The sequence below is a fragment of the Mastigoproctus giganteus genome, chromosome 14, assembly GCF_048544385.1.
Source record: "Mastigoproctus giganteus isolate SK-2022 chromosome 14, ASM4854438v1, whole genome shotgun sequence".
NCBI classification, from domain to species: domain Eukaryota; kingdom Metazoa; phylum Arthropoda; class Arachnida; order Uropygi; family Thelyphonidae; genus Mastigoproctus; species Mastigoproctus giganteus.
Window position 1 is genome coordinate 11,489,497 of NC_143588.1, and position 16,918 is coordinate 11,506,414.

Sequence of the window (16,918 nt, forward strand, 5' to 3'; positions counted from 1 at the left end):
GTACCCTTAGTGTCTCAGTAATTTTTTCACAGCACCCCAAGGCAAAAGAAATACCTAACAGTTCCATTTATTAAGTAGTTAGGTCCAAACAACTTAATAAGTAATGTTGAAACTGTGATAATGTCGACACTCTGAACTACCTCAAGCTAGTAGTTTGTGTGTTTTTCCGACAGATGTCGAGTATCACTGTGCTTCCCTCGAAAATTTAAAATACCCCACGGTGCCCTTGTGAGTTCACTGTGGTGTGCTGGGGTGCAGTTCGGGGACTGCTGGTATAATCTGATAGTAAAATAATTAATACTGTAAATTTTAATTACTGATATTGGCTGCATGAATTTTGAATTATTTGAATTACCCTGCATTTCCAAATCTTGGATGACTTCCCTTATTAATAGTACCTAGCATTGGTTTACAAAAAAATATATATATACATAAAAATCACGAATGATTAGCGTAGAAATGAACAAACTCTAGAGCGAGATCTGAAATTCATTCTCCGAAATGCATTATTGTTGGAAATCCCCCATTGTAAAAACTAAGGAATAAAGAAATATCGATAGCATTTATTTGCTTGAAGGGAAAAAAAAAAAGGCAAGTTTTGAAAGATGTGGCAAATAAAATCCAGTGTTTTTTTAGTGAAAGTTTATTACTACATTGTGCTATATTATATACTGCAGGTTGCATTATTAAAAAGAGGCTTTGAGTTTTCACGATTTAGTCTTTTCTTGCAGAAGCATTCCCAAGTGATCCACTCATTTGATAACAAAGACACTAATATTGCTGATACTATTCAACTTAATTAATTGTGGAATTTGAAATCACACATTTAAGATTGTACTTAATTTTCACAGTAATATGTATAAAATTAAATTGAATTTTCACAGTAATATGCATAAAAGTAAAGTTAAACAATAAAAAGAAAGATTGGCATTAATCCATGAAAAATAATAATATACCGTATTAGAGAAAGTGTGATTATTAAAATGTTATACAATACCATATTACATGTACTTTAGAATGTTTTCAAACTTATAACTGCTGTACAAATATATTATTTTCTTAAAACGTACTTGTTATTTTATTTATTTATTATTGATTTTAAAGTCACCATTCCAGTAAAATAAAGAAAAAAATGAATACAGAAAATTGCAGCAGAATTTATCTAAACATATTTTAAATAATTCTGAATTATTTTAAAGTTTCATTTAAAATGTTCTTTTAAAATAATTCTGAATTATTTTAAAGTTCATTTAAAATAATTCTGAATGTCATTCATTAGAGCACTGTTTTGGTAGTACAATGAAATGATTCATATTTTACTGTATTATCACACAAACAGAACGTTTTGTAAATAAAATTGAATTTTTGAATCGAACAGTTATGCTTAATTTAATATGTAGTTCTTGTCCAATTCTATATCAATTGAGAAAACAAATGTTTATTTCATTATAGAAGTGGGCTGCAAATGTTTATTTCATTATAGAAATATTAGAGAGAAAAAAATAATATAAGTATATACCTATATATTATTTGTATTAATATGCTTGTATAAACTACAATACAATTAATACTAAACACAATTTATTTCTCTGTAATTAAAAACAATACTATTTAATAATAAACACAATTTCATTGGTCTTTATTTTATGAATCTTAAAATTGATATTTGTTTTAAACATTTCACTTTGATATTTCTTAAGTTTCCCCTTAAAGCACTCAACACATTAAAAGTCTCATTACTTGCCTCAGTTCCTTCAAAAAAATTGACTAATGTGTCCATTGCACCTTGAGCTTTTGAGATTGTCGTCACTGATTTTAATTCACTTTCAATTGTCATCATATCATCATCACAATTATAGTCTTTACCATCGTCATTATCGTCTTTGTTGAGCACAACATCTACAATGTCACTCTCTGTTGGAAGACCACTAGTTAATAAGTTGTCATCGACTTATACAAATTCATTGATGTTATCTGTATTAAACAACCTACAACGCTGTTACACAGCAACCATTTGGATAATGGTAAGTTGTTTTCTTCATTTCCATCTTCTTCATCTACAACTGAAATTTCATTTGAATTTAATTTCGATTTCTTGAAGCAATTTAACAGCTACTTCGATTCAAGTCGAAGTAAAGTTGTTCCACATATCATTCAATAAATTTATAGCATCCAATATCGATATAGACTTGGTAAGTTTCTATTCTCTTTGACTGATCAGATGTAGAACTAGAAATCTTTTATAAAATCGTTTCAAACTCTTGATTACCCATATGTCCATTGGTTGTAATGGTTGAGATTCTCCACTAATTTTTGCATAAATGATGTTATGTCGGTTTTTAAATCGATCCAGCCAACCGTTGTTACACACAAAATCATCGCATCCAAATTGTTTAGCAAATTTTTCTGCTTGAGCCTTCAAGATCGGACCATCTATTGAAAATCCAGCACTTCTTTGTGTGGTGAACCATTGAAGCAATGCTTCATCGTTTGTAACCTCGCACTTTCTAAATTTTTTTTTTTCCAGTGCCGGTATGTAAACATCTTTATTCTTCCACAATACCGATACACTTGAAGAGGGCAAAGAAAAAACTTTTTACACACTTCAGCATTTTTTGCACCACATTCTAACTCACGAATAATTTTGACTTTTTCGCGAATCGAGAAACACCTTCTTTTAGTAGACATGTTTCAGAAGGAAGGGATTGTTTCTAACTGATTTTACTTTAAAATAATAAAGTGATCTACATACAAAGTTCTTGGAAGCCCGAAATGTATACAACGTTCTTAGAAGTCCCAAAAAAAATTTATGGTTCAGTGAATACAAGACAATTTGTAAATAGGGTAATGAGACAAGTGGAATGCCAATGCACTATTGTATAGTCTCCATCCCCGAAAGGACAAGGTCATAAACTGGCCACTAATCCAATGCAATGCAGGTGGTCATAAAAGCTAAGTTGCCCTTTTCATTTTTGTCTATTCCAAGAATTGGGTTTTTTCGACCCCAAGCAATTAAATAGTTACCAAAATTTGTTCAGTATATCCGTGTAGTATACTTGTTATAACAGTGAAGGATTGTATGGGAATACGTGTAAATTAAAATCGTTCTGGCTTTTTTCTCGTTACAGCCGTGAACTCGTCATTTCCGTGCTCTTTATAACCAAGTGCAACTGTATATAACAATAAATGTTTTTTGTTAACCCTTTCCATAAGTGAGCTTCCCAAACAGGTGGTTTCCCTGAGTTAGTGAGTTTTCAATAGGGGTAAGTTATGGGGAAAGAGTTTATTTATTATATTTTGAAGTTTTGTAAAAATTAAAACTTCATTGCAGATTCAGGAACTCCCCACTTACATAATACTCGACTTATGGAAATTTGACTTTACGTAAGTTTTTTCCGGCCAGTGCAAACTTAAAAAAATCATGGAAACGTATTCCGCATCCCACAGGAATAAATGGAGGTATCGTGAAAATATCGTAATGTGAACCCAATAACACATTGTTGGGGATTTTTTTGTTTTTTTTGTAATTCGTTCCAAGTTCTTGGAAATTGAAAATAATTTTGCTATACAGTATTGCTAAGCTATTTATCTCTAAAAGGTCATATTTATACAGTAATGGAAATTGCACTACCCTTTTGTCATTATCATATGGAACACATTATAAGAATCGATTTTGAACGCCTTTGAGATAATTTTCTAACACGTTTCTGGAGGTCACGACCAAAAAAAATAAAATAAAAACGATTTACATTTTCCGGTTTATTGGGCTTTTCTGTTAGTACATCTAATTATAAATGGGTAGTAAACTCAATCTTATTGCATTTGCAATAATACCAATAGCTGGAATTGTGTGGGTTTTTATGCTATTATGGTGAAATTTGTTCCCCTTCACTGAAATCTCCACTCATAAAAAATAAACTTTCAGAAAATTCTCTTCATTCCTATTTGCATATTACAATGATGAAGGGGAAGAGACCAACGGAAGGTGCAAGTGCTGGCAGTGCTAGGAAATGAAACAAAATTGATTTAGAAATGAAGATGAAAATGATTAAGAAGTATGAAGCAGGACAAAGTTTGTCATCTATTGCAAAGGAATTAGGTCTCACTGCTTCAAAAGTGAATACTATTTTAAAGGACAGTGTGTGTATAAAAGAACATGGCAAAGGATCAATGCACTTAAGATCAACAGTGATCACAAAACAGCATTCAGGTGCTATACTGAAGATGGAAAAGCTATTAATAATATGGATGGAAAATCAGATTCAGAAGCGAGTGCCTTTGAGTCTAATGACCATTCAAGTAAAAGCAACATGTATTTATAAAGATATTAAGGATAAAGAGGGCAACGCTCCTGCTTGGGGTTAATGCAGTGGGAGATTACAGATTAAAACCACTGCTTGTGTACCATTCTGGAAATCCTCTTGCATTTAAGGGCATCAATAAAGCCACCTTACATTGCATTTCCAATCAAACCAGAGAGCATGAATAACAATATGTCTCTTTGAGGATTGGTTTAAATGCTGCTTCATTCCCGAGGTTGAAAAATATTGTAAAGACAACAAAAACAACATTCCTTTCAAGATTTTGCATCTATTAGATAATGCTCCTGGACATCCTACGCATCTAGATGATTTCAATTTGAACGTGAGAGTCATATTTCTACCACCAAACACGACTTCGCTCATCCAACCTATGGATCAGGGTGTTATTTCGAATTTAAAAGCATGCTATTTATGCACATTTGCTCAGGCATTGTCTGCAGTAGATGATGAGAAAAATTTTACGTTAAGAGACTTTTGGAAATCTTACAATATTTATCACACCATCTTAAATATTAATAAGGCCTGGGCAGAAATTACTAAAAGTTGTTTAAATGGTGTATAGAAGAAAATATGCCCACGGCACGTAATAGGCTTCGAAGGATTTGAAAAAGACGAATCATATGAAGAGGTTACAAATAAGATTGTAAAGGTGCAGAGCTATTTCAGTTGGAGGTTGATGCCAAAGACATGGAGGAATTAGAGGAAGAAGAGAAGGAATTATCTAACGAAGAACTTATTAACTTGCAGGCAGTTTTAGTGAAAGAAGAAAATGCTGACGAAGCTCAAGATGAACCAAATGAGGAGCTGAGACGTTTATCACCAGAGAGATGACAATGACATTTCGTGAAATTGTATCGGCAATGGCGAGGTTTAAGAAGATGGATCCTGACAGCAAACAATTCTTAAAAGTTAACAGAGGAGTGAATGATAAGCTTGCTAGAAAGAAATCTACAATGAAAAGAAAAAAGCCACTGTTCAGTCATCCATTAATACTCGTATGTTCTTTCTTAAGGTTGAACGGCCGGCCCTTTCTAAATCTCAACCTCCCTCCGAAGTGGCGTACTTATCAGCTGAAGATGTAGATGCTGGCAACAATACTCGAGAGGTAAAACTTACTGATGTTATGCTTGTCTCCTCTCTCTTTTTGTAATTTTATAATTTTGAAATTTTTTTAAATTGCATGCTTTTGTAATTTTTCCTGTGCAATAAGATAAAAAATTGAATAAATACAATAACATACAAGTTAGTGCAAACGCATCATATTAGTACACAGCTAAACTCTGAATTAACACAAAAATGCAAAGGCGGCATCGTTTAAGTTATATCTCATTGTGAATACCTTCACAACGAGTTGCCATGATATTGCACTACTTCGAATAAGTAACGCTTCACCAAAGGAGAAGACTGTTGTTACTTATTCTCAGCAGATACCACCACCCAGACAGCACCGTTTCAGGGCTATTTTGTATTTGTGTGGGATAACTCAACTATCCAGTTGTCCCTATTAGACTTAGAAAAGCAAAAAGGTAGAGGGAAAGTAATAGTAGGAGTGGAAGAGGAAAAGAAACGGTGTAGAAGAATGAAAGGGACAGTAACCCCGTCAACTCAAAAACTCCTCGACTAGGCAATGCTTCCCCAGTGGAGAAGGCTGTTGTTACCTATTCTTGGAAACTCCGGACATCATCAGGCTCCCCCTGGTGCCGCTTCAGGGCTATTTGGCCCTTCTTCGGTGGGTGGGTAGGTACCCTAGGATGCAATGATGACAAAACTGTTATAAAGTATAACTCCACAATATAATATAAATTAAGACTGAAATGTGTTAAGGGCTTTAGCCTCAGGCTGCGAGAGATTTAGACAACGTACAAGTTAGTGCAAACGCATCATATTAGCACGCAGCTCAACTCTGAATTAGCACAAAAATGCAAAGGCGGCATCGATATAATTTAAACGCAGCTCAACTCTGAATTAGCACAAAAATGCAAAGGTGGCATCGTTTAAGTTATATCTCATATTGTGAATACCTTCACGAGTTGGCATGATATTGTACTACTTCGTAGTGCTAATTCAGAGTTTAGCTGCGTACTAATATGATGCGTTTGCACTAACTTGTACGGTGTCTAAATCTCTCGCAGCCTGAGGCTAAAGCCCTTAACACATTTCAGTCTTAATTTATATTATACACCATCAGGCATCTCTCATATTGTGGAGTTATACTTCATAACAGTTTTGTCATCATTGCATCCTAGAGTACCTACCCACCCACCCACCGAAGAAGGACCAAATAGCCCTGAAACGGTGCGTCTGGATGGTGGTATCTGCTGAGAATAAGTAACAACAGTCTTCTCCTTTGGTGAAGCGTTACTTATTCGAAGTAGTGCAATATCATGGCAACTCGTTGTGAAGGTATTCACAATATGAGATATAACTTAAACGATGTCGCCTTTGCATTTTTGTGCTAATTCAGAGTTTAGCTGCGTACCAATATGATGCGTTTGCACTAACTTGTTGCTTGTCTAAATCTCTCGCAGCCTGAGGCTAAAGCCCTTAACACATTTCAGTCTTAAATACAATAAATAATTCTATTTACATGTTTGTCAAACATTTATTTTTTGATTCAATCAATTCAACGAGCACAGTTGCGAGTGCTGCACAAGCATGGGGGAAAATTCCGACTTTCATACGTACGTAGTGTTCCACAGAACACAACCCTTGGTAAGTTGGGGAGTTCTTGTATATGCTTTTAAATATTAATTTCTTCTTATTTTAGTATTAATAGTGGCAAACAATGCAAAGTTATACAAGATCAGCTGGTGGGGTGGGGGGAAAAAATAAAATTCCCATATCACCTGTCCATTACATCTAATAGTTTGTCTAGTTTTTTGCTTAATTTATTCAAACTACCCACTTCTACAACACCAGATAGAAGCTTATTTGAACTATCAACTACCCACTGGCTGAAGGAAAATTTCTGCATATCTATTCTGCAACTATTCTTCCTTAATTCGAATTTATGCCACTTGTGTCTAACTTGAGCAACAGAAAGGGTGCCATTAGCATTTATTTTACTCAATCCATTCAAAGTATGAAACACATCAATCAGATCTCCTACAGGCCTAATCTTCAAATGCTGCAATTTGCAGAATACAATTATTTTTTGGTAAGGACACCTTTCTGTTTCCTTACTAATCTCATTGCCCTTCTCTTCACCCATTCCAACTGCTCCATATCCTTCCTAAACTGAGGCTTCCAGACTTGTATGCAGTACTTAAGATGTGGCTTAGCCATTGTCTTATAGCACAGGATAATCACCTCCTTATCCTGCTGACAAAATCCCATGAGCAATCCTAGCAGCCCATCTGCAGTGCTCAGAGAACTTCATGTCTGACTGCACGATTACATTAGATCTTTTAAATTTTCCGCTACCATGGATGTGGTACTACACAGTTGGTACAAAGATCTGGGATTCCTGCTCCTCATAGGAAATACCTTGCATTTGTCAATGTTAAACTTTGCTACTTCTCAGCTCATCTGCCTAATTCTTCTAGATCTTGTGTTGCAGTTAACCACATTGCCAACCTTCCTATCATGAGAAAACTTAGATATTAAGCCTGATATCCTTCATCCATGTCATTAATAAATATAGAAAACAACAATGGGCCCAGCACTGAATCCTGAGGGAATCCACTAGTAACATTAGTCCAAGAAGAATAGTGTTCACTGATAACCACTCTGTCTTCTCCCATTTAACCATTCCTTTATCCACAGCAGTAACATGCTCTTAATGCCACACTACTACAATTTGTATAGCAGTCTTTAATGCCAACAGTATCAAAAGGTTTTCTGAAATTAAGTATATGATGGCAAAATCATGTTTTGCATCCATTTCCTTTTTTACTGCATCACAGCATCCAATCAGATTGATCAGACAAGATTACCCTTTAACAAATCCATGTTGTGACTGTGGTATAATTGCATTTCCTGCATTACTTCTTTAACTACTGACTGTACTATTTTCTCTGAAACAAAGGCCAAGTTAACAGGTCTATAATTACTCATATCCTCCTTTTATTCCCCTTTGTGAACTGGGGATACATTTGCACCTTCAATCTTCGGTAACCTTGTTTTCCTTTTCTTTTTTTGGTAGTTATTGGCACATCGGCTTCTGTGGCCATAATGCACCTCCCAAGGTTTTTTTTTTGCAGTACTTTGATCCAAGCCCGAGGCGGGATTTGAACCCACGACCTTTGGGTTGCCAGGCAGACGCTTTATCCACCCGGCTAGCCCGGTCGGCATTCCTGAAACCAAGGACACCCTTATAATTCTCACTAAAGGTTTGATTACCTCCACTGCTGGCTTCATTAATAAGTGGATAGATCCTATCCACTCCAGATGTCTTTTTAAAATTTATCTTCAACAATTTTTCTTCCACTTTTCTTTTAGTTGTCACAAAATCATTTCTTCCTTGTTAGAATTTCATAATAAACATTAGTCCAAGAATTATATACAGTAAATGTAATGCGGTGTTTGATAACTGGCATCACCATCTCTAAAAAATTCCCAAGGCACAAATATAGATGCAAAATACATTTGCATCCATATTCGTTGGATCTTCAACCTGAACAAGATCATTAACATTTAAACCACTCAAATTTACTGTATCAGCTTCCTTCTACATAAGTAAAGAAGTCTTTGTTGCTCTTCTTTGCATTCTTTGATAGAGTCATCTTGTAATCTATCTTAGCTTGCCTAACCTGTTTGACTTGATTGGACTAGTTTATATCTGCTGTAGTCTTCTGACAATTTATTATATCCCATATATCACCAGATAATTTATTATATCCCATGCATTCCTTTTCTCTTCTTCTTCTCTGCTAATATTCTCATAAGTTCATCTGATATCCATCAAGGCAATAATATCTTCTATATCTACATATTTAATTCAATTTCTTCAACTTCTGAATCCAATTCCAGATTTTGTAAGTCAAAACTGTTCTCACCTGATTTTTAAAGCTGTTTTTTGCACCACCATCTATTAAAATCGTGTCTATTATTAGTCAGAAACACAGATAAGAAATGGCACATGTACAAGAAAAGTTCCAGTAAAAGGATGTGCTATTTGAAATGACCTTCGAAAACGTTGGATCTAGGAATGTATTTCCAGAGGGCACACATGAAAACCACTGATTAATGGTTCACTGCTGAAAAGATTAGAGTAACTAGGGGGGGGGGGGGTGATTTAAAATAATATATTACTATATAGTGGATCCCTGCTTTACAACATTAATCTGTTCCAGAGACACCATCATAATGTGAACCCAATAACACATTGTTTTTTGGTAATTTGTTCCAAGATCTTGGAAGTTGAAATTTTTGTTATATAACTAAGCTATTTATTTCTCTAAAAGGTGATTTTTATAATGGAAATTGTACATATTGATTAAAAAAATTTATTGATACTAATATATTAATTAAAGCACAACACAAAAAAATCACATCAACTAAAGGACACAAAAACAGAACACGCGGCCAACACACATTTACAAATGCTGCTATTGGCTGAGAGGAAGGACCACTGGTCCGGGCGAAGACAATTGTAAGCCCATCCCATCATAAAGTGAAATAAGTAGGCACTAGTTAACGTGATCACTGGTTAGCGGAATCAGCTGCGTTAATTTCAAAAAAACCAATTCAAATCATTAAAATGCACTACATTTTCATCATTATCATAGTTCTGTTATAAGAACCAATTTTTAAACGCCTTTGTAATATTTTTCTAAAGCACATTTCTGGAGGTCACTACCATAAAACAATAAAAACAATTTGCAGTTTCCAGTCTATTGGTCTTTTCTGTTAGTGCAATCTATTATAAACAGGTACTGTATTTCCCCATGTATAAGATGCACCTTTTTTTGAAAATTTTGGGATCTAAAAACTGGGTGCATCTTATACAGTGTTTGTAGTTTTTTTACTTGCATTTCCTGCTTTTTCGGACTTGTTGTCTTTGCGCTCATTGTTTCGCACTTGTTACTGGTATATTAGATTACGTTTTGCCATGTTCTGCCCAGAAATGGCTCAGAAAAGATTTTCGTACAGTGCTGAATTCAAGTTAAAAGTGATCCAGTTTGCAAAAGTGAATGGAAATCGTGCTTCTGAACGTAAGCTTGGTCATTCCCCAACTGAGAAAACAATCCGAGACTGGCTACGGGAAGAAACCCCTACTGAAAACGCCATGGCAGAAGAAGGCCATTAGAGGCAAGTCAGAAAAATGGCCTGATTTAGAGAGGGAATTGAAGATATGGATTGAGGAGCAAAGGGCAATTGGAATTCCTGTGTCCACAAAGATGGTTCACTTCAGCATGAGGCAAGAAGAATTGCTGATGAAAAAAAAGTTACTGATTTCAAAGGAGGACACAATTGGTGCTTCAGGTTCATGAAACGGAATGGACTAAGCATGTGTACACGCACCAGACTTGCCCAAAAGATGCCTGAAAGCTATGAGCAGAAGGTCCTTGAATTTTGTTTTGTCATTCAATGTCGGAATACACATCAGTTTGAGTTGGGACAGATTGCAAATATGGATGAAGTCCCCCTTCGATTTGATGTCCCAAGTAACAGAACTGTTGATAAGAAGGGGGTGAAAACTGTAACTGTGAAGACAAGTGGACATGAAAAGAGCCATTATACAGTTGTTCTAGCTTGTTATGCCAACAGAACCAAGCTGCCTTCTATGCTGATTTTCAAACGCAAAACAATGCCAAAAGAAGACATTCCTTGAGGAGTGATTGTCCACATTCATGACAAGGGTTGAATGGATCAGGATGGGATGAAGATCTGGTTTGAGAAAGTTCGGAGCAGGAGACCAGGTGGGCTCTTACGCAAACCTGAACTATTGGTGCTTGATCAGTTCAGGGCACACATAACAAAAATACAAAGAAGATTGCTGCAGAGCAAAAAACAAAACTTTCCGTAATACCCGGAGGCTTGACATCCCAGCTCCAACCACTTGATGTCAGCATTAACAAACCCTTCAAAGCTGCCATGAGAGATGAATGGAACCAATGGATGAAGTCTTCTGGGGACAATTTGACACCAGCAGGAAGAGTGAAGAAACCAACTATAGGAGAAGTTTGTACCTGGGTGAAAAGATCCTGGGATAATATCAAGATTGAGACAGTTGTCAAGTCATTTAAGAAGTGTGCCACAGATGGGAACTGAGGACGAGGCAATATATGAAGACAGTGATTCGTCATCAGACACAGATGAGGAAAGCTAATGGATGGGAGTTTTGACAGTGATGAGTTATTTGAATTTTATGATGAATAAAACTTGAGTTCAATAACTTTATGTAATACATTTTTTTTTGAAATTTCGGGCCCCAAAATTAAGGTGTGTCTTATACATGGGGAAATACGGTAATAAACTCAATCTTATTGCATTTGCGATAATACAGATAGTTGGAATTCTGTGGGTTTTTCCATTATGGTTAAATGTGTTTCCCCTTCCTCTTCAATCACATAAAAAACATAAATTTTCAGAATCTTCTCTTCATTCCTACTTTTTAAGCTTCGTAAAATTGTTACTCCGTATCTCACTTGCACGTATTGTGTTAGTTGCAATTTATGCCTGCCACATTCTTTGTTATTGATTGTTATCCTTTTTAGTGTTTTCAATTTTACAACCCAAATAAATGTCAGTGAACAGAAATATCAATTAGTTAGTACGTACATATTACAGTATTAATTAAGCTATGAATGGTAAGCATAGGTTTATTTTTATTTTACTAACTTGTGGGAAATATTCTTCCGATTTTCATGTATCATTTAATTTTGTTAATACAGTGTAAATCTGTGATCTTTACTTTTATAGCTTGTGGATAATATTCCTCCTATTTTCGCTTATTAGAATCGCTGTTTAATAAAATTCAAATTCAATTTGCAAACATGATCACAATGACGGCGCTTACCACATATCGTATAGTGAACAGTATTTTATTATGTAGAGTCCATCGTAAAGTGATTTGATCATACAGTGAACCGATTTTAAAGCGGGGATCCACTGTATTCTTTAATTTTTTTAAGAGATCCACCACAATTCATTAGTAATATTATTAATTTGAAATTCGCTTAAATTACTTACGCCGATCCAACAAAAACCTTTCAAAAAACTGTTCAAGTGTTCCAGAATACCTTGTTTCTTTCAAAATACAGGCAAAGTTATAATATGATACCATGACATCTTTTGGATTCCTTGTAATATATATAACCTAAAATACAACAAAAGAGCATTGGGAATGTAAAACCTTTACTGCTATATATACAGTGAATATTCATTCACTGTATATATAGCAGTGAATATATAATGACAAAATACAATATATGTTTTCAACAAAACATTCATATCTCTAATAATAATATAGTTAAAAATACATGATACAATATATTGTGACATATTGCAAACAACTATTTCAGATATATATAATGTCATAAGATAAATCATTTATGAATATCTGTAAATATCCACATTTCACTTTTATAAGGAAATTAACCAGCCTGATTACTATTTATATCAACGAAATGATGCAAGGAAACAATGTAAAGGAGCATGAGAAAGGAAAACAAAAAAAAAAAAAAAAAAAAAAAAAGTCACCATCATTTCATTTTTACTTATTTCTTCTAAACATCTGTCTGGTCTCTCTCTCTTTAAATATGGATAAATTCCATAATACTGGTCAGTTACTCTTTTGCTATTCTTTGAATTCTGTAAGGAAGTGGAGGACAAAAGCTTATAAAACTCTAATAGAGGGCTAAATGAATTTGTAATAACTGAGAGCAAAGCAGAGGAGAAATTCTTGAAGTTAAACATAAAGAAGGCACATGAAGTGGATGGGATTTCTCCATTATATTAAAGGAGGCAGCAAAGGAAGTAAGAAAAGACAGCCATAATAATGAGGGCATCCTTGGACTCAGGGGAGGTCCTCACGGACTGGAGATGTGCAAATGTATCCCCAATTCAAAAAGGGGGAACAAACATTGACACGCGTAATTACAGACCTGTTAGTTTAACTTCGGTTACAGGGATAATAATGGAGTCACTGGTTACAGAAGCATTGCAGAATCATCTAGACAGACACAGCATGGGTTTGTTAAGGGGAAATCTTGCCTGACCAATTTGATTGGATATTACATTGGTGTGCAAAACTTAAGAACCAACACTATTTCTAAAGGTTACAACCACAAAATCTTTACTTAAGGTACTCTTTACTGATGAGAGCCGATTCAGTCTCAGCAGCGATTCTGGACATCAGCTAATCTGGCGAGAGGTTGGCACATGGTATCAACCCCGCAAACATCACTGAAAGGGATCGATAATATGGTGGTTGAGATGTTCTCTCATCTGGAGAGGTGTTATCTTGGATGGACATACACAACTCCAGATACTGGAAGGTGATACTGTAACCGGTGCATGCTACTGTACTGAGGTAATCCTTCCCGTGTGTCTGTTCTGAGGTGCCATTGGCTCCGATTTTGTGTTTATGGATGATAACGCCATATCCCATCGCACTGCAGTTGTTGATATGCTTTTGGAAAGTGAGGACACTGTTTGTATGGAGATTGGCCTGCCCGTTTTCCCAGATCTAAATCCCACCAAACACATATGGGATGCTCTGGGGAGACACCTAGCAGCACATCCACACCCACCAGAAAATGTTCACCAGCTGAAGATGGCGCTGACAGAGGAATGGGCGATGTTACCGCAAGAACTTATCAACAACATTGTTCTAAGTATGGACAGGCGGTGCAAAGCCTACATCGACATTAGGGGTGGCCATATCTTCTACTGAGGATCACCTCTTCTCATTCCATCTTTGGCAGTGATGCAACTGTATCATGGCAGCCAGTGCTACGTTGCCATTTTTGAATAAAGTCCCTCTGTACCGTTTTGTTTCTGTTGTTGTGTCAGTATTGTTTCCTTCCTCATTTCTGTACCTCACGAGGTTCCTTTGGCATGCTTTTCCCATATCCAGACCACTCCTATGAGAAGCTACAGGTGAAAACCTGACTAGTCCTTAAATTTTGAACACCAGCGTATAATGTGGTCACAAAGGAACTGGATGCAAAAAATAATTCTGATATCATATACAGATCGACCGTCACTAATCTGGGATCGTTGGGACCTGTCGGGTGCTGGATTAGTGAGTTTGCCGATCACCAGTGGTTAGATTAGCACATACAGTTTACCCAACAGCCTACCTTTAAAATACCCTGTAAATCAGTACAACAAATTGGTTAATAAAGGAAAAAGAAACATTAAATGAAAAGCAAGTGAAATTTTAATGAAGAACAGCTAAAACAAAGGGTACAGTAATTCTGTTGACTTATGTAAGAAAGTTCATCACGGCCGCTTCCAAAGTGAAGGGTTGGAATTTACAACTAAGCGGAGTTACATATCAGGAAGTGCGGGGCTCTCAGGATCACCATCTTCATCTTGAAAGGTGGCTGAAACATCAGGAACTGGTGGTGAAACTGGCACATCTTCAGGAACTGATGATAATGTGCCAGTTTCATCATCATCAGTTCCCAGATGTGCTGCCACCACCACTGGTGGTGGCAGCACATCTGAGTGAGCAGAAGTTGATGGCACTGGATTTTCAAATGTTGACTCCTCTGTTGCACGATTTTTAGTTTTTTTTTTTTGAACATATCTTGCAAGCTAAGCTGTTTCATATATTTTGGTCTTTCTTTGATTAGTTTATTCTGCAGCATGTAAATGTTCATTATTTCTTGTTCAGTTATAAAATTGTCTTGCTCTAGACCTTTTAACACTTCATCTGTAAACTGAATTTTTTTTTATGAAAACCCTAAACATGAGAGGTACCAGAACCTATAGCACTTAGTACCGTGCTTGGGTGAGAGCTTGAGAAGACGAGAGAAGATATTTGTTGACATTAGACTTGAACTTCTGTAGACTTAAATTTTCAGGAAATATGTATGAAGGAAGGATGTTTCAGAAAACGGCAGTTGAACGAACAAACGAAGATGATGCAAAGTTGGTTCTGTGAATTTGAAGTTGGACAGTAAATGGATGTCCGCAGCACGTATTCAGACTGTTTTGAAAGAGGGAGCGGGAATTATAGAAGCCAATTCAGAAGAACAGTGCCCATGGAAGTATCTGTAGAAAAGGCATGCAGCAGAAACAGTACATCTATGAGACAGAGAGTGGAGAGACTCTGTTATAGATGTCATTAATTAACCTAACTGCCCTCTTCTGAATAGAATCTAGAAGCTTGAGAGAGGTTTTGGGGGCATCGCCCCAGCTGTGAGAACAATATTCCACGGTAGGGCGGATTTCGTTTTGTACAGAGTGAACAGCTGTTTGGAAGAAAAGTAACGCAGAGAGCAAAAGAGAAAACTAAGTTTTTTAGATGCAGAGGAAGCAATATTTTTAATGTGCTTGTGCCAAGAGAGATTACAAATCAGGGTAATCCCCAAAATAGATATATCGTCTTGCCAAGAAATCGGAGTGTCACCAAAGATAAGCATAGGAGCAGAAGAGTCCTTTTTGCGAGACATAAACAAGACCGAGTTTTCAAAGGATTCAAATCAACTAAGTTGTCTTTGCCACACTGGAGAATTACCAGGAGATAAGCATTTAAGGAACTGGTAGCGGATATTCGAGAAGTTGAAGCTGATTGAGCAGGGCAAGGTTTCTTGAACTGGAAAGTGGAATGTAATTTGCTATCATTGGCAAAACTATGGATAGGATTTCTAGTCAATGGAAGAAGGTCATTAATATACAAGAGTGGGGGAAAGAACTGAACCTTGGGGGATACCAGCATTAGTGGAGAAGTTAGAAGACAGACAGCCATCTACTATCACCCTCAGTGAGCAATCAGAGACAAAACTGGATAACCAATTACGAAAAACAGTTGGCAAACCATAAGATGGAAGCTTGTTTAGAAAACAGTTTATGCCCCCCAAGGTTCAGTTCTTTCCCCCACTCTTGTATATTTATGACCTTCTTCCATTGACTGGAAATCCTATCCATAGTTTTGCCAATGATATTTCAATTGAATTTGAATTTGTCCATAAATGAGTAATTTGACGGAATCCATACTGCCAATCGTTGATCAGACGGAATGTTTGTAGGTAGTTTAAGAGTTGGTGGTTAATTGATTTCTCCATTACTTAAAAAAAAAAAAAAAAAAAAAAGGAGAAGTAATTGCAATGGGACGATAATTGGATGGGAGGGATTTGTTACCCTTTTTAGGAACTGGCTGGATATGAGCAAATTTCCAAGCAGAAGGAAAAACACCTTTTGGAATAAGGAAGTGAAAAAAGGCGGCAAAGAACAGGAGTAAGTTCAGGAGCACAGGTTTTGACAACAAGTGGAGAAATACCATCGGGACCTGGAGCTTTCTTAGCATCAAGATTCATCAAAATCCTTCTGACATCCTTTTGACGTAAGACCACAGGAAGCATTGAATGGAGCCTGTTGAGAATGGTGGGAGGTATTTTACCAAGATCATTAATACATGAGTTGGAAGAAAAATTGGATGCTAGCAGGTCAGCTTTATCCTTGGTTGAAGTGACAGCAGA

General features: G+C 36.1%; 1 protein-coding gene across 1 annotated transcript in view; it reads right to left on the reverse strand.

Annotated features, from left to right (window-relative positions):
- Window positions 1-16,918, reverse strand: part of LOC150074978 (sulfotransferase 4A1-like) — a 126,884-nt gene that overhangs the window by 54,924 nt on the left and 55,042 nt on the right. The window contains exon 4 of the mRNA XM_090389020.1: window positions 12,459-12,585. Coding sequence (XP_090245146.1) covers window positions 12,459-12,585 — 127 coding nt within the window. The remainder of the gene's footprint in view (window positions 1-12,458; window positions 12,586-16,918) is intronic.